This window comes from Notamacropus eugenii, chromosome 2 (assembly GCF_028372415.1).
Source record: "Notamacropus eugenii isolate mMacEug1 chromosome 2, mMacEug1.pri_v2, whole genome shotgun sequence".
NCBI lineage: Eukaryota > Metazoa > Chordata > Mammalia > Diprotodontia > Macropodidae > Notamacropus > Notamacropus eugenii.
In genome coordinates, this window is record NC_092873.1 from 48,346,651 (window position 1) to 48,371,825 (window position 25,175).

Here is a 25,175-nt window from a genome sequence, read left to right on the forward strand (position 1 = left end):
CTTTACCAAGATAACCAAAAGTCTCTGTTTACTTGAATGAGGCTACTAGGGGGTGCCAGAGTGGCACAGAGTGCCATGCCTCTAGCTAGAAAGACCAGAGTTCAAATGCAACCTCAGACACTAACTGTCTGACTTTGAGCAAGTCACTTAACCTCTGCCTCAGTTTCCTTAACTGTAAAATGGGGATCTTCATAGCATGTAATTTCTAGAATTGTTGCAAGACTCTAATGAGACAATATTTGTAAAGCACTTTTGTTGATACATCACCATCATCATTATGATTTACATAGCAGTAATCAACATATACATTGTTCTGATTCCAGTTTCCTTACTCAGCTTTATTTTCTATGTTTCTTTGCATTTTTCCTATTTGTCATTTCTAGTGATGTAATATTTCATATTCTTATGCCAGCAGCTAGTTGAGTCCTTCCCCAGTTGTTGGACACCTGAGCAGTTTCCATTTTGGTTTCCTTTTTGGGGTTTGTTTATTTGTGATTACAAATAATGCCATTAATGGAATATGACTAAGCAAATTGTGGTACATCAACGCAATGAACTGTCACCGAGCTACAAGAAACAATGGATATGAAAAATACAGAGAGGTCTGCGAAGACCTGTACGCACTGATGCAGAGTGAAGCAAGCAAGACCAGGAGAACAAAACCCATTGTGATTACAACTATGTAAGTGAAATGACCCCTAAACTGAATGCAAAGGAATGATGGTGAGCAAGGCTGACCTAAAAAGTAGAGGAGAAAACATCCAGGCCTCCTTTCTTTTCAGGGGAGGAACACCCAGACTCAAATTCTATGTTGATTAGTTTTTATTGAACTTGTTTTTTCCCTCTTTCTTTTTTCTTTGCTTTAGGAATGGTTCTCTGGTTAGAGGAAGGGAGAGGGATATAACTGGAAATGAAGTGATGCTAAACTGGGCATACCCTTTGACCCAGGGAGACCTCCACAAGACCTATGCCCCAAAGTGATCAAAGGAAGAGGGAAAGAATCTATATTCACAAAAATATTTCTAGTTAATCATTTTGTAGGGACAAGTTTTGTAGAAGCTTAATAGAGTTTGTTTTTATTGCTATCATGTCAGTCATGTTTGACTCTTCGTGACCCCATTTGGGGTTTTCTTGGCACTGGGGTGACGTACCATTTCCTTCTCCAGTTCCTTTGACAGATGAGGAAACTGAGGCAAATGGGTTAAGTGACTTCCTAAGGATCACACAGCTAGTAAGTGTCTGAGGCCAGATTAGAATTAAGGTCTTCTTGATGTCAGGTCTGGTGCTCTATCTATTGTGCCACTCAGGTGCCCCTTGAACAAATTATAGTATACACATCTAACAGAATAATTGTGCTATAAGCTAGGTGGTGCGGTGGATAGAAAACTGGGCTTGGAATCAGGAAGACTCATCTTCATGAGTTCAAATCCGGCCGCAGACACTTACTAGCTGTGTGACCCTGTGAAGTCACTTCACCCTGTTTGCCTCAGTTTCCTCATCTGTAAAAGGAGCTGGAGAAGGAAATGACAAACCTCTCTAGCATGTTTGCCAAGAAAACCCCGCATGAAGAGTTGGATATGACTGAAATGACTGAATAACAACAAATGATGAAAAGTATAGTTTCAGAGAAACCTGGAAAGACACATGAAGAGTGAATTGGGCAAAATCAGAACAATTTATTTAATATTAATAACAACACTGAAAAGAAAAACAACCTTGAAAGACTTATATAGTCTGGTCAATTTAATGATCAACCATGATTCCAGAGGACTGGTGAGCAGAAACATTACCCACCTCCTGACAGAGAGGGAATGGATTTTTGATAAAGAACAAAAATACACATTTTTGAAAAAAAAAAGACCAATATGGGAATTTGTTTTACTTGATTATGCACATTTGTTACAAAGCTTTTTTCTTTTTTTGTCAGAAATGGGTGGGAGAGAAAGAAAATAAATGCTTATAAATTGAAATATAAAATAATTTTTAAAAGAAATAAAGTTTATGTAAAAAAGAAATGATACCAACTAATTCTTTAAAAAGTAATGCTGCTAGGAATATGTATATACTCACACAAGCATGCACATATACATGCATGTATATATTACATATGAGCATATACATTTATACATACTACACACACATGCATGTATGTAGTGTGTGTGTATAAATACACGCACATATACATACAGATAGGTCTTTTCCTCTGCCTTAGGATATAACAGGGAGATCAGTGTATTAACATTTTCATGGCACCCATCGTACGTCACTAGGCTGTTTTTCAAAGCAATTGCACCGTTTCATAGCCCTAGCTGTATAATAACCAGCCTGTTTCTCCACAACCCTGCCAGCATTGTTTTTTATCACTTTATTACCACCTTCCCCAATTTCATGGGCTTTAGTTGATGTCTCAGAATGCTAGAATTCAATTTCATCTTCTGAAGTACCATTCCATTTTCTAAAGCGCCATTCCTACTTGTGTCCATATTATACATGGTATTGAGGCTGTAGAGTCCGAATGTGTTTTTGTCATCATCAATCATTTCATCAATAAGCATTTATTAAACACCTACTGAATACCCAACAGATGTTGGGGATTCAGAGACAAAAACAGTCCTTAGCCTCACAGAACTTACATTCTACTGGAAGAGACTCTCTCTCTCTCTCTCTCTCTCTCTCTCTCTCTCTGTATATATATATATATATATACATACATATACATATACATATATATATGTTTAGAAAATAAATAAAAGGTACTTTGGGACAAAGGCAGTGGCAGGTGGGGGGACTAGGAAATGTTCAATGATGAGCCCCAATCACCATAAGAACACTGGATGGTATGTTCTGTTTTACCTTTACCTATTCTACTGCTTTCAGTTTCATCTATAAATGCTCTAAAGATGACCTTGCTTCACTGAGTCTCCCAACAAGGTTTCTTCGGGCTGGTTTTCCTCTCCAGTGCTTTAATCTCTTATATAAGGTGACATTGCTCATAATCTTCAGTAATTGAAACCCATAATATTATAATACAGAAGACGTGTACTGAAAATCCTATGCTGTAAAGGGGAGTTACATAAGAGCAAAAGATATTGCTAGGAAAGGTATGATGACAAATTGGAGAGAGAAAGGATTTTTTTTTTTGCCTGGAGCATATGATATTTAATAATCACTTACTAACTGATTGATTTTAGTTGGAAGAATTATGGAAGGCTGTATGGAATCATCTGAGATGGATGCAGACACAAGGGAGTGACTTCAACGGATAGAAAGGGAAGGCAGTCTGTTCTAGACATGGGCAATGGTGTGATCAAAGATATGGAAACAGGAGCAGTTAAGTTGAAAACAGAAGGATTATAAAATAGTAGATCTACTGTTCAGACAGCTAAGTGATGTGGTAGATAGTCAGGCCTAGAATCAGGAAGATTCATTCTCCTGTGTTCAAATCCAGTCTCAGACACTTACTGACTGCATGACTCTGAGGAAGTCCCTTCACCCTGTTTGCCTCAGTGTCTCATCTGTCAAATGAACTGGAGAAGGAAATGGCAAATCACTCCAGTATCTTTGCCAAGAATGCCTCAAATGGGATCATGGAAAGTAACACATGACTGAAATGACTAAAAAACAAAAAGATCTAGTGCTAAAACATACATTAGAAGCAAGCTAGTCCAGTTCCCCATTTTACAGGTGAAGAAACTGAGACTCAGAGAAGCTAGCTGGATTCCCCAGTCGCACAGCTAGCGAACTCTCTCTACAGTTGGGCTATATCAGGTTGAGGGTAAGTGACAGGCCTTAAACCCATTGTGAGTTAGGGGGGTTGTCTTCCCCAAGCACGTGAAGACTTCCCCTGGCATAATGGGTGGGTGAGAACAACTTGTTCCAACGGCCATGAAGGCAACTGAACCAGGCACTGTGGAGTGCTCAGAGCCTGGTCAGACATCTTAGATGCCAAGGTCACGCACTGCATCTGGGCCATCACCAATTGTTCTGATTTTGGTTTTGCCACTGGACTTCAATGACTCTGGAATAGTGAGGCTGATGACTTAGTGCAACTCCGCCTCCCTTAAATCCAACATACAGAAGTCAAGACATCACCTTGATGTCACTGGTCATCTTTAAAAACTGAAGGATGAAGAACATCCGCAACTAGTAAAGTGATTTTTCTAAAGCACAGAACTGACTAGGTTATTCCTGTGCTCAATGAGCTGCACCCCTAGGATCAATAAGAAACTCCCCTGTTTGGCCTCTAAACTCTTCATAACCTGGTAGCTGCCTCCTTTTCCAATTTTCTACTTTACTCCCCTCCACACATTGGAGGGTCCATCAACATTGTCTTATTCCTAGTTCCTCCTGCCCAATCTTTCATTTTCAGTCCAGTCTCTACGCTGGCTGTCCCCCCAGGACTGGAAAACCCTCCCTCATGTCCACTTCCTTTGTTTCCCTGACTTCTTTCCAGCCACACCTCCAATCCAACATTCCCCCAAATCCCATTGGCAACTGTCTTCCTCTCTGAGATCACCTCTCATCTGCTCCCTAGAGACTTTGAGTGTACTTGGCTATTTAACAGCTCCCCTTCCAATGTAAACTCCCAGTCAGGAGATGCTGTTTTGATCTTTTTTTTTTTAAACCCCCATCCATTAGGCCAAAGCCACCTTCTTGTATGCTTTGTTGATTAGTGTACAGAAGCCTATCCCAGAGCTCAGTCCTGAGCCCTGTCCACTTTCCCTGCCTTTTCCTGTACTCACTCCTCAGCCCCAGGGATCACAACTAGGCAAAATTCCCCTAGGGCTGTTGCAGGCTCAATTTCTTCATCAATCGATCAAACCACAAGCATTTATTAAACACCTGCTATGGGCTGAGTGCAGTGGTAGGCCTGGAGATAAAAGGAGCCCTTACCCTTTGGGGTTCACATGCTGTGCAGGGAGATAGATATAAGGATAAAGTATGTATAAGGTACCATGAAAAATTTAAAGTAGTGGAGGGAGAAGGCCCCTGACAGTGGCAGGGATGGTGCCAGAAACAGAGGCATGTGGGAGGTGGCTCTGGGGTTGAGTTTTGGAGAGAATTAGGGATTCTTAGAGGGAGAAGGGGAAGAAGGAGGGCATCCCAGGCTAGGTCAGCTACAGATTGCGGTTAATGCTAGTTCACACCTTACAGAAGGCAAAGAGCAGTGGCTTTTAAGATTTAGAGAACTGCAGGCAGCTGGGTGGTGCTACAGTGGATAGAGTACCAGCCCTGGAGTCAGGAGAACCTGAGTTCAAATCCTACCTCAGACACTTGATTGCCTGGACAACAAAAGAATCAGAGGACTTGGATTCAAATTCTGCCTCTCTTCCTCAGTCTACATCCTTGTAAAATTGTGAGGATTAAATGAAAGTACACAGAAAAGAATGATTTACTGCCAGCTTGTTCAGGCCTCTCTGAGGCCCAGAAAGAAGAGGGACCCTCCTCATGAGTCCCAGAGCTGAAAATAATAACGACAGTCTCCTAAACATCACTCTAAGCTCTCGGACTTAATCCACATCCTTAGGGAGGACTTCATCCTCCATAAACAAGAGAGGGTTTTGAGGCAAAAGCTACAAACCCAAAAACCAGTAAAATGAAAAGTAAGAAAATAATGATTATTTTCATTATTTTAGTATGGACTTTAGCCACAACCTACGGTGTGAAAAATTGCTGTATGGCCCTTGGCAAACACTAAGCTTCCTCCCAGCTTCTCCCCTTGGAGTGCCTTTTGTCTCAGCTGACATTTGTAGAGACTGGTGGGGGGCGGGGGTGTCACTGGATGAATCAGGAGGACCCAGGTTCAAATCCAGCCTTGGACACATACTAGCTGCTTGGCCCTCTGGGAAAGTCACTTAAACTCTCTCAGTTTCTTCTGCTGGAAAATGGGGGTGACAATGGTCCCTATTTCCCTGGGTTATTGTGAATATCAAATGAGCCGATGTTTGTAAAGTGCTGTGAAAACCTTAAACTCGTACATAAAAGCTAGCTGTTATTTTTAACGTTGCTCTTATTAGGACTGCTGTTGGGACTCTGCTCTGGCCCCCAGACCACAACAGCCAGGAGGAAAGTGAGGAAGAGGAGGTAAGGAGAAGGAAAGGAGGTGAGGGGGAGGAGGAGCTGGTAAGCGGCAGCCGCAGCAGCGCTAGCTGCTGACATCAGCGCTGTCTCCTTGTTTTCGAGGACACTAGGCAGGCATGAGTCAATTGCACTCCTCCCTCCTCCCCTCCCGCTCCTCTCCCCGCCCCTCCTCTCCCGACTCCGCCCCCAGCGTGCGGCCAAACTACAAGTCCCAGCAGGCCCGGGCCGGCCGGCGCAGGCGCAGCGAGGCCCGAGTTTGAGTGGCAAGTTGTTTGTTAGACTGTAACACCAGCTGCTTTCTGCACTCGGGAGCTGCGCGGCTCCTCTGCCCCTCAAGTCCTCCTGCGGCGGCTCCGAGCCTCGGCTCGCTCTTTCTCTCCGCCGCCCGCGGCCGGGGCAGCCCGAGCAACTTTGGGGTGCTGCCTTCGCCTCTCCCCCCAAGCCCTGGGCTTCTCCCCCTCCGCGCACCCCAGCCCCGGGAGCCGCGCCGAACCCCTCCCCTCCAATCAGCCCCGCCGACGGTGCCCCGTGGGGGGGAGGGGGCGGGGGCCGGGGTGGGGGGGCGCCGAAGGCAGGGACACCCCCGTGCGCCCCTCGGATGAACTAACTCCCAATGAGAAAGAGGAAAAGATGGAGCTTCACATCCTAGAGCACCGGCTGAAAGTGGCCAGCATAGCCAAGGAGAGCGTGCCTCTGTTTACCTATGGGCTCATCAAACTTGCCTTCCTGTCCTCCAAGACCAGGTGAGTGTGCCCGGGGGCCCGGGGGCCCCGCGCCCCGGCGCCCGATCGCGGGGAGACAAAGAGGCTGCCACCGAGCCGGCTTCCCTGGGCTCATTCCCTTGCAGGAGCGGAGCGGGGCGGGGGGAGGGGGAGGAGGGGAGGGGTGGGGGAGCCTGGAGGGCTAGGAAAACAACTTGGTGCCTGGGGATCCCCCTGGCCTGACTCTGCCCCCCCTCCCCGGAGCCTTCCTGGGGGGCCCGGGGAGGGCTCCGACAAAGCCGGCTGGGCTGCCCCTTGGCCGGGTCTTTCCACTCTCTGTCTGTCTCACCACCCCCCTCCCCTCCTCTCTCTCTCTCTCCTCCCCCCTTGGAAATCTGGAGAGCCGGGGAGGAGGGAGGGGGAGGAGGAGGAAGAGGAGGAGGAGGAGGAGGAGGCTGCAGTCGCGAATGAATGAATGAATGAATGAAAAACAGGTGTGGGGAATGTAGAGGAAAAACAGGGAAAGTGAAAAAGGGAGCGCGAGAGACCGAGGGAGAAGGATAAAATGGGATCGTTCCGGGGACAACAAAGAGCTGGGGGCCTTGGGGGGGCGGGGGAGGGCCTGAGCCCCGAGCAGTTGTGGGGGGGCCCGTAAAACCCTGGATGTGTGTTTGTGTCCAGGTGTCGGATCAGACGTTCCGAGGGGGTCGGGGCGGGGGGCGCAGAAGGCTCCGATCTCCGCTGCAGCTTTTTTTGGGGGGTGGGGAGTGAGAGCATCTTTAACATCTCATTATTAATCCTATATCGGGCCTGGGAGAGCAGTTTCCAAATCTGTGCAAAGGGTGGCAGTTATATTCACTGTATTTGGGGTGGGGGTATTTTTCGGGGGGAGCAGTGCTGCAAAGACATCCTTCCCCCAAAAAAGGATCCATCTCCAAGGCCTTTGGAACTTCAGTGGCCAAAGGTGTCTCTGACTTGGCAGGCCGGGTGGGTGCCCTGGCTGGATCTGCTTGTCAGGCCTCAGGGCTGTATGGATGAAGGGCTGGGAGTGTATGAGTGTGTGTGTGTGTGTGTGTGTGTGTGTGTGTGTGTGTGTGTGTGTGTGTGTGTATGTGTGGGGTGTGTGTGTGTGTGTGTGTGTGTGTGTGTGTGTGTGTGATTCTGGCTGGAACTTAAGTGTTTTGTTTTTCCCAGTGCTGCTTATGACTTCACTTTCATTAGCTACCCTTTCCAATCCTGGCTTAAATGGGGAGGGGGGGGGGAGAAGGAGGTAGCTCCTGGCTCATGGAAGTTGTTGCATTTTTTTCTCCTCCTTTCAAAAAGAGAAAGAAAAAAGAAAGTTGCATGTCAAGGTTAAAATTAAAATAACCGGTTTCTGCTTGGCGGGTTGGAGATTAAAAGGGGGGGGGGGGGGGCGCAGAATTAGAAGCGTTATTGAATGGGACTGTCTTAACTGCTCTGGTTAACTTACTTACTTGTATGGAAATCTCCCTAGCTGTGTGCCAATGCTGCCCCCCGAACACACCCCCCCATTGTTTGCCTAGGTCCTGTTTACTGAATACGCTGTGGACTTTCGCAGCTTGAGCTTTTAAGGATGGAAATCTCCATATGAATTTGGCTTTTGCCTCCAATTTCCCGGTAACTGAGGCTAGAGGAGCCCAGCCCTATTTTTTAAAAAAAAATGTAATTATTAAACAAGTCCTTGGTTTAAAAAAAACAAAACAACCCCTCCAAAAAAGCTTCACCCCCAAACTCTGAAGATCTGGATATGTCATGGAGTGGGGGGGTTCTGAATATAAAATTCCCTCCTTACCCTCCTCAGGGCCATGGACTCATTGGCTCCCAATGAGTACACCATTGGTACACCAGTTAAGCCCTCTTGCTTTTTTTTCCCTCCCCTTAATACTTCTTGCCCCACCAACCCTGGGGATCGATTTGCCTGGACGGTAGTTATTTAGTGGGAGATGACTCAGGCTGCAATGGAGTCTTTTGCTGGGGATGGGGGTTGGGATTCATGGGTTAAGGTATTAGGGTCTGGGGAGAAACTGGAAAAGTTGGGGGGTACTACTGCAAGGAGGTCTGAATAGCCATTACAGGACACTATGGGTGCTGGGGTGATCCCCTCCCAGCCCCAGTAAAGAGAATTCTTATAAACACCTTTCTGTGGTCCAAGTGACCAGCACCACTTAGAAAGTCCCTCACTTTTCTTCTTGGTTCCTCCCTTACCCCAGGATTCCTAAAAGGAGGGGATACTTGATCATCTGGTAATGGGATGGGAAAATCTTTGGACTTGAGTCATTGATTTAAGGCTGAAAGGGACCTTAGAGGTGATCTCCAACTTCTTCCTTTTTACAGAGGGAAGTGACTTGGCAGAGTCCTGACTTGAACCCAGAGCTTCTGACCCCAAATCTAGAATTTTCTCCTCTCCATCACGTTGACCTAGTTTCAGAGCCTGATTCCACTATTTGTTACCTTTGACAAGTCACTTCATTGTTCTAGGCCTCAGTTTCCTCCCCTGTAATGTTAGGGGATTGAGCTATGACCTCCTAATTTCTTTCCAAAGTTAAAACTATGATCTTTGTTGACCAGGCAGAGAAAAGATAATACATTAAAAAAAATAAGGGAGAGTCTTGGTCTTTAAAGGGAGGAAAATTGGGCCTGGAGACTGTGGAAAGGAGGGGAGCCCCCTGAGGGCAGGAACCAATCCAGAGTCTAGTGTCCTTCCTGGCTGCTTAGTAGATGGGTGTTGTTTGGCTGGTTCCCTTGCTAATTCCAGATAGACCCTGCAAGGATGGCCATTGGCCAACTGTCCTGGGGAATGAGGCCTTCTTGTCCCCCATGGCTGTTCTCAAGCCAATGTGTGGGGCTTAGATCTTCCCTCAAGATGCAGCACAAAGCCAGGCCGCCATGTTGGCTCTGCCATTCACAGTGTACCACGTGTCATCATAATTCTTATTCATATAATGTTTGAAATTTACAGAACACTGAAGTCGCGCATTAACTCCATTTCGCAGATGAGAAAATTGAGGCTCAGAGAGGTTTAAGTGGTTTCTGGGTCCTCACAGCTAATCTAATGTTTAGATGGAATTTGAACTCACGGCTAATGATTCTTTATTCCATTGTTATGACCATCAGGCTTTGTTGCATCTCACTTTAAACACACCCACATACATATATTCACATACTTCTAGGGCTGGAGGAACCAAGTTCTTCTACAATTTAGACCCTCAGCCCCCCATGGTAAAAAGGAGAAAATAACCCTAGACAGAGGAAGGGGGCAATTAGTTTGGGGTTCACAGTAATGGGTAGATTTCAAATCTATCCTTTGATTCTATCTAGGCCTGGTGGCCTTTGTCATAATTTCAAGGAGGGGATTCTCACCCACAACCAATGGTAGTCTTTTCTTTTCCCCCAGAGTACAGACAGTGAACAGCAGGCTTCAGGGCCTCTGTCCTGGGCCCCCTCCCCTTCCCAGATGGATCTTCTGTCCCTTCTGGTTTCCATGGCCCCTTGGACCTGTCCTGCCTTCTTGCTGGGGGCTTCCTTTCTGAGATGAATGAATGAATGAATGAATGAATGAATGAATGAATCCTTCCTTCTGAGCTCGTTGCTGATCCCTGCCTGCCTTGAGGAGTTCACATCTGAATAGGAGACTCCCACCTGTAAAGGAGGCCGTGGTGCCCTTCGAGGGATTGTTTAGTTTGGAAAATTAGGCTGGGAGTGGACCCTGGGGGTAGATTGACCCACCTCTTCCAAGGTCTTGATGAGGTTTTGTCTCTAGGACTGGGGAGAGGGAAGAGAAATGCCCAAGACATTTGGCTGGATGGTGGAGGGAAAGCCCCCAGGGCTCCTTGGCAGGGGCACCAGATTGGGGTCTTGGGGCACATTGGACCGGGCCTCTCCCCTGAGCACTGTGGGGGAGCCAATGCATCCCCATTTGTTCCTCTCCTGAAGATGGGTCTCCTTGAGTTTGGAACACAGGAGCCTTCTGCCGCCCGCACTGTCCTGTCCATATTCCCTAACCTGGAATTCAAGGCCTTCTCCCACCTGGACCCAAGTCACCTTCCCAGACTTCTCATGCATGACTTCCTTCCCTGCAGCCTCTGGGACAGTGGGACCAAGTTACTTGCTGTCCCTTAGGTGCAGTTAAAAAACACCACAGCACCAGAAATAGAGAAACATGGTTTCCAGGGTTGGCCTCACTGTGGATTCACCGAGTGACCTCCAGCAAGTTGCTTCAGTGACTTGGGCCTTGCCTTCCTCATTCTGTAAAATGGAGGCATTGGACTCATTGGCCCCTGGAGGCTCTCCAGCCCCAAAGAGATCTGTGAATACCATAGGATTACTTTGCCCTTCCCCCCTCCCCCATAAAGGCTTTTTTCACAAGACATTTCCCCTTAGAACCATCCCTTTAAAAAAAATACATGTTTTAATCAAAACCTACCAAAAATAACGCAAGGCTCCACACTCCGAGGCCTCTACCTCTCTTTCAGAGAGCTGGGTGGCTTTTATCACTTTTCTCCAGGCCCCAGGTTGGTTATTGGTACTCCTGGGATTTCAGCCTCCTGGAAGAGCTGCGTTCAAGTCCTGCCTCAGATACAGCCTGGCTATGGGACCCTGGACAGAGCTACTGACCTGCCAGGGCTCTCAACAGAGAAGGTGACTGGGAGCTATGGCCCATCTGGTCTATTCCTGGAGTCATCATAGATACTTTTTCCTGCCTCTGCTTCCTTTGTTCCATATCAAAGCCTGCCTCTCCTCCCCCTTGAATCCCACCTACCCATAACAGCCGACCCTGAGACCTCCTGGCATTGGCTGTGGCATGCATCCATGCCCATGGACACCTCTGCTAATCCAGTGGCCTCAGTTTTCAGTGAGAAACCGAGTCCCAGACAGACAAAAAGACCTATCTACGTTCAGATGCAGCCCCTCCTCTGAAGCATTTTCTACCACTGTGCCTTTGCTAGATTTTTAACTTGCAGGACACATGGCCTTTCTAGGGATCCTGCCCCGTGTTCACAGATTTCCCTGAAACCTCTCCTTCAGCTGATTTCTTCTGCTTGGTTAACTCCATCCTTCAAGATCCATTTTCACTGTTGTCTAAGCACCTTCGTTGCATTTGGTGTCAGAGGATTTGGTTCACATCCTGATTTTGCCATTTTGTGTGACCTTGGGCAGGTGCCTCAGTTTCCTTATCTGTAAAATGAGGGAGTTGATCTGGATGGTCTCTGCAGGTCTCTTCCAGTACAATATCTGTGCTCCTACATTGCTAAGAAGAAATCATTTCACCGTTCTGTGCCTCAGTTTCCCTAGCTGTAAAATGCGAATGTTAAAGTAGGTGGAATCTGGAGGACCCTTCCCGCTCTAGATCTGGAAGCCTTGGCTGACCCCTCACCTGTGGTTCTCTTGTCAGTAGCCAGTCTGCCCTCAGATTGGGGTCACTTACCTGGGTACCTGCCTTCTTGCATGCCCCCTCAGGGCAGGGGCCGACCTGTGCCTTCTTGACTTCAGTGCCTCCCTCCAGGCTCCAGCAAGGGCTTTTGTTCAAAGGAGTTGCTTTCAGAAATGTTGAATACCTAAAAATATTTCAATGCTGGTTGGTCTCCTGGCTGCCCAGGAAGAGAGGGAAGGCAAGGGGGCAGAGAGTCTGACAGTGTATGAAAGATGCCAGGGCTGGATTTCTGGGGACCCAAAGGACAAATTTCCCCTGCTCCCTTTCCATGGGGAGTTTGATGCATGGGAGCAGTCACATAGAGCAGGTGGCTCGGTACTGAGAACCCTGAGAAGCAAGGGCTAGAGAGAGACAGAGACAGAGATGTACAGAGAGAGATGGTTTCTTAAGGTGTGTAAGTAAATGTGTTTAGAGATGCAAATAGTGAAGTGTGTTTTGATAGATAGAACTGGCTTCGTGACTTCTGGCATTAAGGGGAAAAAGGGTCATCTACCTTGACTCCTTCCTCTCACCACTTCCCACAGTCAATTGGAACCAAGACCTTTAGAGTCACCCTTTGGAATGTTTCCTTCATGACTTCCTTCTCCTATTGTCACCATCTTATTTCAAGTCTTGGTGACTTCTTATGGGGACCACTATAAAAGCTTCCTACTTCTGGGTCTCTGAGAGGCGGGGATGGGGCACAGTGCCTCCTCCCCCTCAAAAAAATACTGTAGAGAGGATTCCCTCCAATTTGCTGATGGAATTGTAGCGAATTTGAGGGGGACCAAGAACCTTGAGTTGGGTGGTGGGAGGGTGGGGGTGGAGAGCTCTATGAGTGTGGCGGGGTGCTGGCGTTCAACAGCCCCCCCGCCCCCTTTTTGGAAGGCAGCTCTTGGAGGAGGCCCAAGTATTGCAATCACTCAGTCAATCAGTGAGCTCAAACCAAGGCTGGGAGAGACTGGGGAAAGCCAGACTGAGCTTGTTGCCTCCTCAGTCTTGGTTCCTGCTTAGACTTTCCCTAGCTCTGTCCCTCTATGCCCTCCTCTGGGGCTTTTAGCTGGAGATAACCAAATAAACTTTCCCTACCTCAAGCAGATAGAGCCTCTAAGAATGCCTGGCTACTCTGTAATTAGTGGCCCAAGAGGTCTATCCAGGCCCCAGGGCTTGCCTGACCTGAGGGAATAGCTGGAGATCTAGGATGCTAAGCCTCAGTTTCCCTCTTTTTAGAATAAATTGGATCAGGTGGATCACTAATGTCCTTTCTAGCTTTGAGCTGCTACATTTTCCAGACTCTACCCTCTCTCGGTGACAGTCAGCCAGAATTTTCCAGGGTAACAGCAGGAAGGAGAGGCCTGCCTGGTAGGGCTTGGTTTCCATGGTTCTTTGAACTCCAGGGTTTCCGGGGCTCACCAGAGGGAAATTCCCAGGCTCCACCCCAAGTGGACTGTCCATAGGAATGCCAAGGCACTCCAGAATCCTGCTCTGGATGACCACTTCGACCTTTATCCTTGGTTGTTTATGTGAGCTGGGGCAAGTAACTTTAGGCCCTCTATCTGTAAAATGGGGAGGGGGTCTACATGACCCCTGAGACCCCTGCTCCACCTGGACCCCGACAAGTCACTGAACTCCCAGGCTCCTCAGTTTCTTTCTGTCTGAAATGTGCATGGGATGGTTTTGGGGGAGAGGGAATGGATGAGATTAGAGGCCTCTGAAGTCCCTTTTAGCCCTGGAGGGTGTGTGTGTGTGTGTGTGTGTGTAGTCTTGCACTAGGTATGTATTTATATCTATGTGAATATATTTGTATATATTCATTTATACATGTAAGGGGAAGTGAAGGAAATAAGTATTTATTGTCTACTATATGCCAGACACTGTTAACTGCTTTTTACAAATATTGTCTTATTTAAGCCTCACTACAAGCCTGCAAAGTAAGTTGGGGTTATCATTGTTGCTGATTTAATGTATTAAATGGGATTTTTTCCCCATTTTTACAGATGAGGAAACTGAGGCAAACAGCTTTAGTGATTGGCCCAGGGTCAGACAGCTAGTAATCTGCTGCTAGATTTGAACTCGAGTCTTCCTGACTCTGGGTCGTTGGTCTGTGCACTGGGGCACTGTCTGCCTTGGAATTTGAGGTGTGTTTAGCTTTATCTGTGTGGCTATATACACATATAGACATACAGACACACATATATATTATATATATAAAATCTCCTTTGATTCTCTCCCTGTGAGGGAGATGTCATTGTCTCCCGGTGTCTGTGGGTATCTAAACTTTATGCTCAAGCTGTATATATTTTTTATATTCCTGTCTCTGACATTAGAATGGGAATCCCCCTCCCCCCACAGAGATTTTTTTCATTCTTTGCACCTAGCACAGAGCCCAACATGGAATAAATGCTTTTTGTTTGGTCGATCCTCTTATAACAAATGAAGAAACTAAGACTGAAGGAGGTAAGGACCTTTCCCCAGTCTCACAGCCAGGAAGTGTTTGATGTGGGGTTTTCTTGACTCCTGAGCCAACACCCCCCACCCTGCCCCAGCTACCCCACTGGGCTGCCTCTCTGAATGATCTCTAAGGGCCTTAGAGGGGAAAGACCTTTGATTTGGAGTGGGAGGGCTCTTGAGGTTGCAGGCAGCCCCCCAGGGACTGTACACGGCTTGTCCACGAAGACCAACCCAGACCCTCTTCTGCTCTGCTGGGCAGGACAACCAGGTGTGGTTTGTGTGGTTCAGGAAGGCACCAGCCCTGACTCCTAAGGTGAGTCACAGACTATACAAGTAACCCAAGACTAACTCTGAAGGCCCAGCATCCAGTGACTTGGGGATGGTGAGTCCTGGCTACAGACGCCCTTCTTCTGCCCTCTCTTAATCCTGACTGGCCATATTGTCCAGATTTGATGGAATACTTCATGGAAGTGAGGTCTTCAGTGCTGGAAGCATTCCAAACAGATTCTGTACAAGAGACTTCTGAGCGAAAGGGGATCCCAGACGTCTTCCACCTGGAGCTTCTGTTCAACCGACTAACAAGACAAGACTTGAAAACTTGTACCCTTTCCCCAAGACAGCTCCCAGTTCTTCTGGGGACAAGACCTGGAAACATGTGAGGACCCTAGAGAATGATCATTTGAAGAAGAAGCCAGGGGTGCAGAGTGGACATGCACCACAAGGTCATACATTTTGAACTGGAAGGACGTTTACAAGGAGTTCAGTCCTCCCCGTCCTACAGGGAGACCCAGTGTACCTCCATTCTGTCCATGGTCACACCTCCAGTAGAAGCTGAGCTGGTTTTGTTAAGGTTCTCTGACCCCAAATCCCACCCTTGAGCTGTCCATTGTACCATCCTGCTGCTGTGGATATCCCCTAGAGGCTTTGAGCCTTAAGCCTCATTTTAAAATTTAAATTGAGGACTTTTTTTGGTTTAAATTGATGACACTCGCCCATGTCTATCGTCCCCTCCCCCCAAGCTAGCTATTAAAAAGCTTTATTCTGAAAGCTCTTGTAGTTTCACCCTTTGTTATTATAAATATTTCTTAGATAGCTTTGGTTTGGGCTTGGTCACTCTCCTTTTTGAATATGATCTTCCCCTTCCTTCCCACACACGTCCTTTGTGCCAAAGACTTGTAAAAAGCAGTTCTAGGCAGATGACTGCAAGTCTGACCATCTATATAATGTTCCACACCCATAGTCCCTCACCTCTTTAAAGGAGGGAGGAGAGAAGCTTTTATATCTCCTAAGAGCTACCTTGGTCCTTATAATGATGTTTCCTTTCTTTGGTCTCCATCAGAAATGATTCTAAAATGGTTTCTCTTTGCCAGGATAATCTACTGATCTCTCTCCTGTGTCCTCTCTCTCCTTTGTTCTGAACAGATCCCTCCCTGCCCTGACTTAGAGGTAGAAGGATAGAAAAGACTGTGAATGCTCTGAATGTCTCTCTGTTTTTATTAATTATTTATAGAAAATATTTTATATATTTGTATATATGAATATAGACAGATGCATAGATACATATGTACACACGTACACTGCTTTTTACAAATCTATATAATTTATCATGTATAATAAATTATATTTTTATATATTTATATGTGTGTATGTGTACAGATGCATAGATACATACACTGCTTTTTACAAATATTATCTCTATATTTAATTTATTATATATAATAAATATGTTTTTATATATTTATATGTGTATGTATGTAAAAAACACAAGTATTCCTACTGCCCTTCATGCTTTGGTTTCTCATCACCTTCCCCTCTTCTTGGGGCTGAGCTTCCCAGGGAATCCCAGATGACTGAGCTGCCAGACAAGGTGGCTTCTGATTAATTAGGGTCGCCCTGTAGATGCCTACTAATAACAATGCTACCCTCTCCAGAACCTTCCTTGAATGAATTGTTTAGGGCATAGCAGAACTTTCCAGATACATACGGAATTGTGTCTTTACAGACCAAGATTTTTTTCCCCTAAAATGTGTCTCTCTGTGTTGAGGTCTAAGGGGTGCTGGGGACCCCAAAATACTGACTCACTGGGTCCCGCTCAGATGAATTCGACTCACAACTTCTTTAAACAAAAGAAAAGGTTTATTAAAGATTCGCCACCTTGAGTTGACTCTTAAGGAACCTAAGTTTGTAACGCTAGTATTGACAAGCCGGCCAGGTAGAATCTCAGCTAGACAAAGTGTGCTGGATTAAACCTGAGTGCCTTCTTGGAGGCAAGATGGAACTTATATAGAGAAAGTCTGTAGGAAAGTTCTAGAGGTGGTCTAGTGCTCTGGTAGGAGGGTCTAAGGAGGATCTTGATGGGACTGGGGTAACTAGTGATGTAATTCAGAGTGGGACACAGCTGAAGCCATTGGGAGGTATCAGACTGTGCAGAGCTTGGGTGGGGTGTAGGTGGGGCAGTCAAGAGATAACATAAAGGAAGACCCGGCTAGGCCAAGGGCAACAAATTTGACTATTAAAGGCCAGGTTAAGTGGGGAGATTCAAAGGGAGTTCTGAACCCCATCATTTGTATTTTAATCCCTAGGTATATTTTTCTTTTCTCTACTTTGTCATAGTGAGAACCACGGGTCTGTAGCTGGAACGAGCCTTGAGCCATTTAATTTCCAAATTCCATTTAGGGTTTTTGTCCATTAAGCACAATTTATCCCCCCCCTGCTCTTTTTTTTTTGATGATTCAGATTCATTATGAGCATACAGTCTTAGAACCTTACAGTTTAAAGGGTCCTCAGAAGCATCTGGTCCAATACCCCATTTTACAGATGGGCAGACTGAGTCCCAGAGAGGGGAAATAATGTGCCCAAGGTCCCCATTTAGAACCCCACCCTGTTCTCCTAAATCCTTAATATTCCGTGTTTTTTCCATTCCCCATCCCCCTGTATCTCCATCAATTGATGAACTGTGGAAGGACTCAGTGCCGTCCATGTACCACTTCTGCCTCTAGAAACCCCTCATCCATCCTGATGCCAAGCTTCCAAACACCAAGGTCAACAAACACTTTGTAACCTCTCCTCCCACTTTACAGTACAGAACACTGTACAGAATGTCAGACTTTTTTGGTGTGAACTGTTTATTTTTTCCTCTTTAAAGAAATTTTGTTGTTGTAAGGGGAGGGAGAGGCACATTTGGAATTATAAGTGATGTAAAAACAAGGTATCAATAAAACCTTTTTTTTTTTTTTTTTTTTTTAGAAAAAATTGTGTGTAAGGTAAAAGTCAATAGTCCCTGAGTGAAAGCCCATCCAGTGATTAAAGTGACTGGACTTTGTGACTTCTGTTTTTCATTATACTTCCTGTTGCCTGGCCCTATTCTGGACAGGCAAGGTCGCCTGAATGCTGAGTTCCAGCCAGGTGACATGTTAATGGAGTTGACCTCAAAGGGGGTGGCCTGGGGTACCCCACAAGGGAGGGAAGGTGCTGGATCCCACCTAGAAGGTGAGAGAGGACAATGACTGCTCACATGTCCCTAGCCCAGGAAGGCTGACTGGGCACCTCTCTCAGGATCCTCCCAGAAGATCCAAAGTGCAAGGATCATTCTCCCCATTTTACAGATGAGGAAACTGAGACTTAAGGGGGTGGCAATGTCTTCTGACCTCCCAACCACGAGGCTGGTGTTCTCCCTCCCTCAGCCACCCACTCATCTCTCTGGGTTCACCAGGACAAACCCAGGCACAGCAGCAGGTCCAGTTCTTTTCGAGGTGAGTTTAACCCCATCCTCAGCAGGCCACTCCTTTCATTCCCCTGGACTGTCTTCTCCCCTTCTCTGAGTCCTTAGACCATTGTGCTTAGATCTTTTCCCTTCCTGCCCTTCACACTAGTGAGGAATTGTTTTCCTGAGGCTGAACATTTCCTCCCCCTTCCCTCCCCAGTTCAGAAGTCACTCAATTATCATCTGATAAGATGAAGAAGGCCAGGCAGTTAGTGTGTGGCTGTTCTTTGCTGTCAGCTCAGAGCCATCAGTCTGAACCTGGGGAATGGGAGAAGGGGGAGGAAATCTTGTTCTGCTGCAGGGGATTAAAGCTTCCTTTCCAAAGGATGAAAGTTCATGGTGCCATGGTGCAGCCATGGAGGGCTTCATGGTGGAAGGGAGTGAGGCCTTAGAGGAAGGGGAGAGTTACAGGATCTTGGAGCTGGTAGAAACCTCTCCTACCAGAACCTTGGACTCTGCCCTTGAGGCCCTGGGCTTCTGGACAGCTGAGCTGGCAAGGAACCAGGGATCCATGCTGACATTTAAATACTCCCCTAGCTTTTCACCTTCCTCCATTGGATTGTAAGCTCCTTAGGGGCAAGTTCTATCCCATTTTTGCATGGTTTTGTATCCCTAGCACCCAGTATTTGTGCTCAATCATTTTTCAGTCATATCTGACTCTTCATGACCCCATTTGGAGTTTTCGTGGCAAAGATACTGGAGTGGTTTGCCATTTCCTTCTCCAGCTCATTTTACAGATGAGGAAACTGAGGCAAATAGGGTGAAGTGACTTGCCCAGGGTGACACAGCTAGGAAGTGTCTGAGGCCAGATTTGAGCTCAGGAAGATGAAGCTTTCTGACTCCAGGCCCAGTGCTCAATCCCCTTTACCACCAAGCTTCCCAACACCTAGTAGAGTGCCTGGCATACAGTAGTCACTTAATAAATACCATAGCTCTGTGTCTGTTATACACAAAGGGAGGAAGGGAAGGAATTTGAAAGCCTAAAGGGGCACTTTAGAACACAGTGAGGGTGGCCTGGGCTGGGGGCTCCTTAACCTTCCTTGTGACTCCCAGGACATCTCTCTCCACCTCCCTTTTTCTCTTGAGTCTGACTGAATCTTTTAACTGGATTCTGGCCATGTCAAGATCAAGTCCTGGTTGAACAGACATTAACTTTATCATGGGGGCGAGGGGAGAGATTTCACATCACCCCCATTAGAATTTTTAATAGAGGAGAGAAAAGCCAACTTAAGTCTGATACACTCTTTGGTCATAGTGTTCACTGGAAGAGTAGATAGGATTGCATGAATTTTTATGCTACAGAGGATATTAGACCAGCAGGGATGGAAACCTCAAAAATGAAATTCTGAAGGCCATAAGCGGAAACAACAAGGAGAAAAAACAGGAGTTGTCTGGGGAGACCAAGGTGGATGCATAGGAAACCCGCCAATCTACACTTAAGTTACTAAAATAAAGTGGACAGAAGATGAAAGCAAGGCCAGGTAACAGATGAGGAATATGATACATGGGTGTGGTCCTCTAAGAATAATGTCAGACATGCTGAAAGTAAGCTAAGACTGGCAAGAAAGCTTAGGATGATAAAAGGTGACTTTTTAAAAAAAAGTTTTCTTGAGGAAAAGAAGCCATTTAGAGGAGAGAAGAGCTTGCTGCTTGGGGTGGGTAAAACCAGAAAGAAAAGATAAGGCTGCTCAATTTCTCATTTTTCATCTGTTTTCTCTGCCAAAGAGAGTATTCTTTGGACTATATAGGACAAAACAGAAATGATGAAAAGGAGGTTGATGCCCAGCATAAGTAAGGAGAAAGTAAGAAAATACTTTAGCTGCCTCCGATGAATTCAAGCCACCTGAAACCGATGAAAACTAAAGACTGTGACCACTAAGCCAAAGTGATATTTGAGAGAATATGGAGATTAAGAGAGTGAACTTGGAGGAAGGAAGAGAATGGAAGGCCATTTAGAAAAGGGGAGCCAACAGAATTTATAAGCTTGAATCTTATTCTTGGCAAAGTTCAAGAAGAGACCATTCAAAGAGTAGTTAGTGAACCTCTAGAAAGGGAAGTAGCAGTTATCACAGTGCCAACATGACTTCATCAGGAAAAGCCCATCCAAGACAAACCATACTTCCCTTATGTTCTTTTGACAGGGTTAGTAAGCTTGTTGATTGGGGGGGATGTTTTAAATAGAGATTTTAGTACAATGTTTGTTCATGTGTTTTATGTTCTTGTAGGAAACACTGAAAGATATAGGCTAGTTGGTGGTGGATTTGGAATGGTTTGGGGGAGTTAATGTCTTTGGGAGCATCTGAGCTGTTTAATACTTTTATCAATGGCTTGGATAAAGGTATAGGTAGCATGCTTAGTGAACCTACACATGACCCACAGCTGGAAAGGATGACTAACACACTGGATGATAGAGTGGGAATTTGGGAATCTTGATAGGCTACAACATAAATCGAAAAAGATGAAATTTAGTAAGTGAAAAACCTTACATTTGGGTTTAGAGAATCAGCTTTACAAGTACAGTATTACTAAGTGGGAAAGAAGGATGTGTGATAATAGGAAATAATGGTTGGAAAGTAGTTCCTGTAGAAAAAGATCTGGGGGTTTCAGTAGACTTCAAGCTCATTTACCATGTGAATTGGCAACTCTGACATGACAGTCAAGATTTGGGGCTACATTACGAGAAACTCAGCTACCAGGAATAAGGAGGTGATTGATTGGGTGTCCTTTATCAGATTATATTCAGTTCTAAGAACCACAGTTTGCAAAGTATATAAATAAAGTGGTGATTGACCCAAGGAGGGCATCCAGGTTAGTGAAGGGCTTTGAGTCCATGACAAATGAAGGTCGTTTGGAAGAACTCAGGATATTTAGGCTGGAGAAGATTCTGGAGAAATATGACAGCCAGATTTAAGTATTCAAAGAAAGAGGGTTGAGACTGGTTTTTTTTGGCCTCAGAACCACTAGCAGAGGATGGGAATTGTAAAGAGGCAAGTTTAGACTTGACATAAAGTTCCTGCCCAACTGTAGAATGGGTTGTCTGAGGGATAGGGGGTTCCATTGAAGTCTTCAAGCAGGTGTAAGATAATGAGGATTCTTTTGTGTGGGGTTAAAAGAGATGACCACAAGTCTGAAATTCCATGATGGGGAGAGGTGCCAGTGCCATATTTCTCTACTTAGAGACCAATCACCTCTTGATTGTTCTGTCTAATTTGGGGTAGAACTATCCCAGGATTTGGAGCAGGGAGACTTCCTAGAAGCCAGCTAGACCAACCAACCCCTTGGTTCTAGTTCTTCCAATTCTCTGTCATTTTCCCTGCCCAGTGGTAGAATCCGTTTCAGATTATCTCCTTGCCCTTATGGCTTAAAATGTACCCTTTTGTGGAGGCAACTTGGTGGTTTTGGATAGAATGCTGGACCTGGAGTCAGAGAGACCTGAAATCAAATCTTGTCTCAAATATTTGCTAGTTGAAGGGTCTAGGGCAAGATAATCAACCTCTCAACTTCAGTTTCCTCATCTGTAAAATGAAGAGACAATAGTACTAACCTCCTAGGGTTGTTGTGAAGACCAAATGAGACAATATTTATAAAGCACTTTGTACACCCCAAAGTGCTCCATAAATGTTAGCTATCATAATAATTATTATTTATCAAATAATATTGTTATATAGTATATCGTATATTAATATTATGTTGTATATTACATCCTATATCATATATTAATATGCCACATTTTATATCATGTACTAATATCATTGAATAGGCTGATATATTGAAGAGGGTGCTGGAGCTGGAGTCAGCAAAGGTCTGGTTTGAATCCGCTCTCTAATACTAGCTGTATGACCACAGGCAGAGTAGTTGAATCTCTTGGCCTCTGTTTCCTCATCTCTGAAATGGGGGACATAATCCTCAGAGTGCCTCCTGCACAAGGCTGTTGTGAAGCTCCAAAGAGATGAAATCTGAAAGGATTTTGGGATTACTCTTGTTAAAATCCTATTTCAAAGCTCAACTCACAGGATACTTTCTATGTGAAGCATTTCTAGAAATCCCAAGTCCTAGTGCTGTCTCCCAATTAAAGACCTTGTGTCTGTGTTATAATTTGTAGAAAATTGTATATGGTGCCTCCCTTGATAGAGTGTAAGCTTCTTGAGGGCAGCATCCATTTCATTTCTCCTTGTTACCATGTATGCTTATTAATTGATGCTGTCATCATTGCGCAAGGTCGGGTCATCCCTCCATTCATCCCTGGCTACCTGTCCTGGTTTCCAACTTCTGTACATCTTTTTTTCCTGTGTGTTTTTAAAAAATATTTAGTTGGTCGCTGAGTTTCCTCTCTTGAAGCCAACGTCTCATTCTATCTATTAAGACTTTCCCTTTTCTCCTTCATTGGCATCATGTTTCCGTCCTCAGAATTTCATTATTGAGGGCAGGGCTTGTCTCTTACCCTGAATTGCCTGGTAGAACCAAAGACCATGGGATCTTTATTATGTTTTTCCCTCAGTTCTTGAAATCTACTCTCAGAAAACCCAAGGTCCATGTCAAGCTTGAGCTGACCTTGCTCATCTCTCATGAATTCCTAGGATTGGTCCTCAATTCATTTCATAGTTCTTAACATTTCTGTTCTGGTGACTTGTTCTTCCTCTTTGGTTGAAATTTCTGTCATCTCCTCTACCTTTCAAAAGATGAAATTATCAGCAAGGGAAGCCAAGGGTTTCTTGGTTGTTCTTCTTTCCAGTGGGGGAGAAATAGAGAGAGAGAAAGGAGGAGGAGGTAGAAGAATGGGGAAGGAGGAAGGCAAGGAAGAGAGAGACAGAGGAGGAGAGAGGAAAAAGAGGAGAGGAGGAAGGGAAAGAAGAGGGAGACAGGAGGGAGAGGAGGAAAGGGAAAGAGACTAGCTGAATGAGAGGAGCTCCCATTGATGTTCCCTGAAGTCTTCTATCAAGATTATTCCAACTTTTCTCAACTTTATCTGTAATCGCTTCCAGGACTCATCATCCATTTATTCCCTCTGATTTGGTGGTCCATTATTACCTCACAGCATAATATCATGTCGGTTTTTTCTTCTGCACTTCCTGCTCCAGTTCATGCATATTCTAAGGTTGTATTTAGATCCTTGCATTAAGATTCCTAGTTAATTGGGTTGGTTACCCAGTACCCTTCACTTCTATCTGTCTCTGAGGCCTAACATTTAATTTGCCTTTTTTCCCTCAATGCTATTTCCTGAGAACTCCTGGGCTTTTCTGTGGCTATTCTTTCTAAACCATACCCTTAATTCTCTCTTATCTTCCTCCCCTGTTTTTCATTTAAAGTACCCTTCTTCAGATCCACGGGTCTCTGGGCAAATAGGACTTTTTTCTACATTCTATCTCAATTTAATGTCACATTCCAGTTCCAGAAATCCGGGTCTCATTCTCTGACTTTCCTTCTCAAATTTATCTAGTTTCCAAGATAGAATTTTCCTAGTCAAATGTCCTTCCAGTTTGAGGCCTTATTTTCCAAGAAGAGAAACCAGGAACATGAGGCCAGAACAAGGAAGTAAGCCTGGGGGATTGGTATAGGCAGATATGTGTTGTGGGTGTTCATGGCTTTCCTACTCATCTGCTTTAGGGAGATGGCCAGAGATCACTACCTACAGCATGGTCTGGATGGTTGTCCCGGAGGATATGGAAAAGGGGTAGAGCTGGTTTCTTTCTTGTCTGCTTGGATTAATTCAATTTTTCTTTAGTTTACTTTAGATGTGTGTTTTATTTGGGGCTTAGACCTTTACTTAGGATCATAGAGTTGAAGAGACTGCAAAATGGATCATCCTTTAAATGAAACAGATCATTATCTTAGAATGAGTCTTGAAATACATAAAACAATGCAGAAAAGACCTTCAAGCTTCTAGTCAATTCAATTAAAATCGAGTCCACCCCCATCCATTCTCCAGATGAGGAAACTGAGCCTGAGTGAGGTTAAAGTGATTTGCCCAGGGTCTTGAAGATCCCCAGAGAGGATAGGTAGGTGGTTGGCCTATGGGAGAGGGGAGAAATAGGGAGAGACAGAGGAAAACTGCAATGGAAGATATGGAAAAAGTAAATCAGTAAGCATTAGGTTAGAGTTACTGTATACTAGGCACTATATTAAGTGCTAGGGATAGGAAGAAAGACAAAAGATGGCCCTTACCCTCAAAGCGCTTATGGTCTGCTCAGTGGAAGGAAACATAGCCTCGTAGCACTGCAGAAAGAATACCAATTCTAGAGCCAACAGACCTGGATTCAAATCCTGGTTCTGAGTCTTCCTGCATGGGCAAATAAAGCACTTCTCTATTCTGTGTCTCAGTTTCCTCTGTGGTCCCTTCCAGCACTAAACCTATCATCCTTTGAGCTACGAACATATGATCTGGGTTTGTATTTCTGTGTGTGACCCCTGGGTCAATCACGCAAACTTTCTGCGCCTCAATTTCTTGTTCTATAAAGTGAGGAGGGTGGACTAGCTGGTGCCTTCCAACTCTTGTCCCAGAATCACTGAATCACCCAGCTAACTAGCGGCAATGTCCAAAACCAAGACAAAAGGCACCCTCAAAACACAGGTCTTGTGACTGTTAGGCTGGCCTTCTTCCATTTACCCCCTGCCTCCCTCCAGCAAAGTTCCTGCCTAGGGTCCTTTGGGTCTTTGGATCCCCAGTGCTTGGCATATAGTAGAGGCTTCATTAAATCCTGGTGCATTGATTGGGACATAAGACAAAGACAGGAAAAGTAAAGAAGGCCTC

General features: G+C 45.3%; 1 protein-coding gene across 1 annotated transcript in view; it reads left to right on the forward strand.

Moving 5' to 3' along the window:
* The first annotated feature begins 6,366 nt into the window (after positions 1–6,366).
* Positions 6,367–25,175, forward strand: part of CASTOR2 (cytosolic arginine sensor for mTORC1 subunit 2) — a 102,705-nt gene continuing 83,896 nt past the window's right edge. Inside the window, exon 1 of the mRNA XM_072640135.1 lies at positions 6,367–6,824. Coding sequence (XP_072496236.1) covers positions 6,712–6,824 — 113 coding nt within the window. The 5' untranslated portion in view covers positions 6,367–6,711. The remainder of the gene's footprint in view (positions 6,825–25,175) is intronic.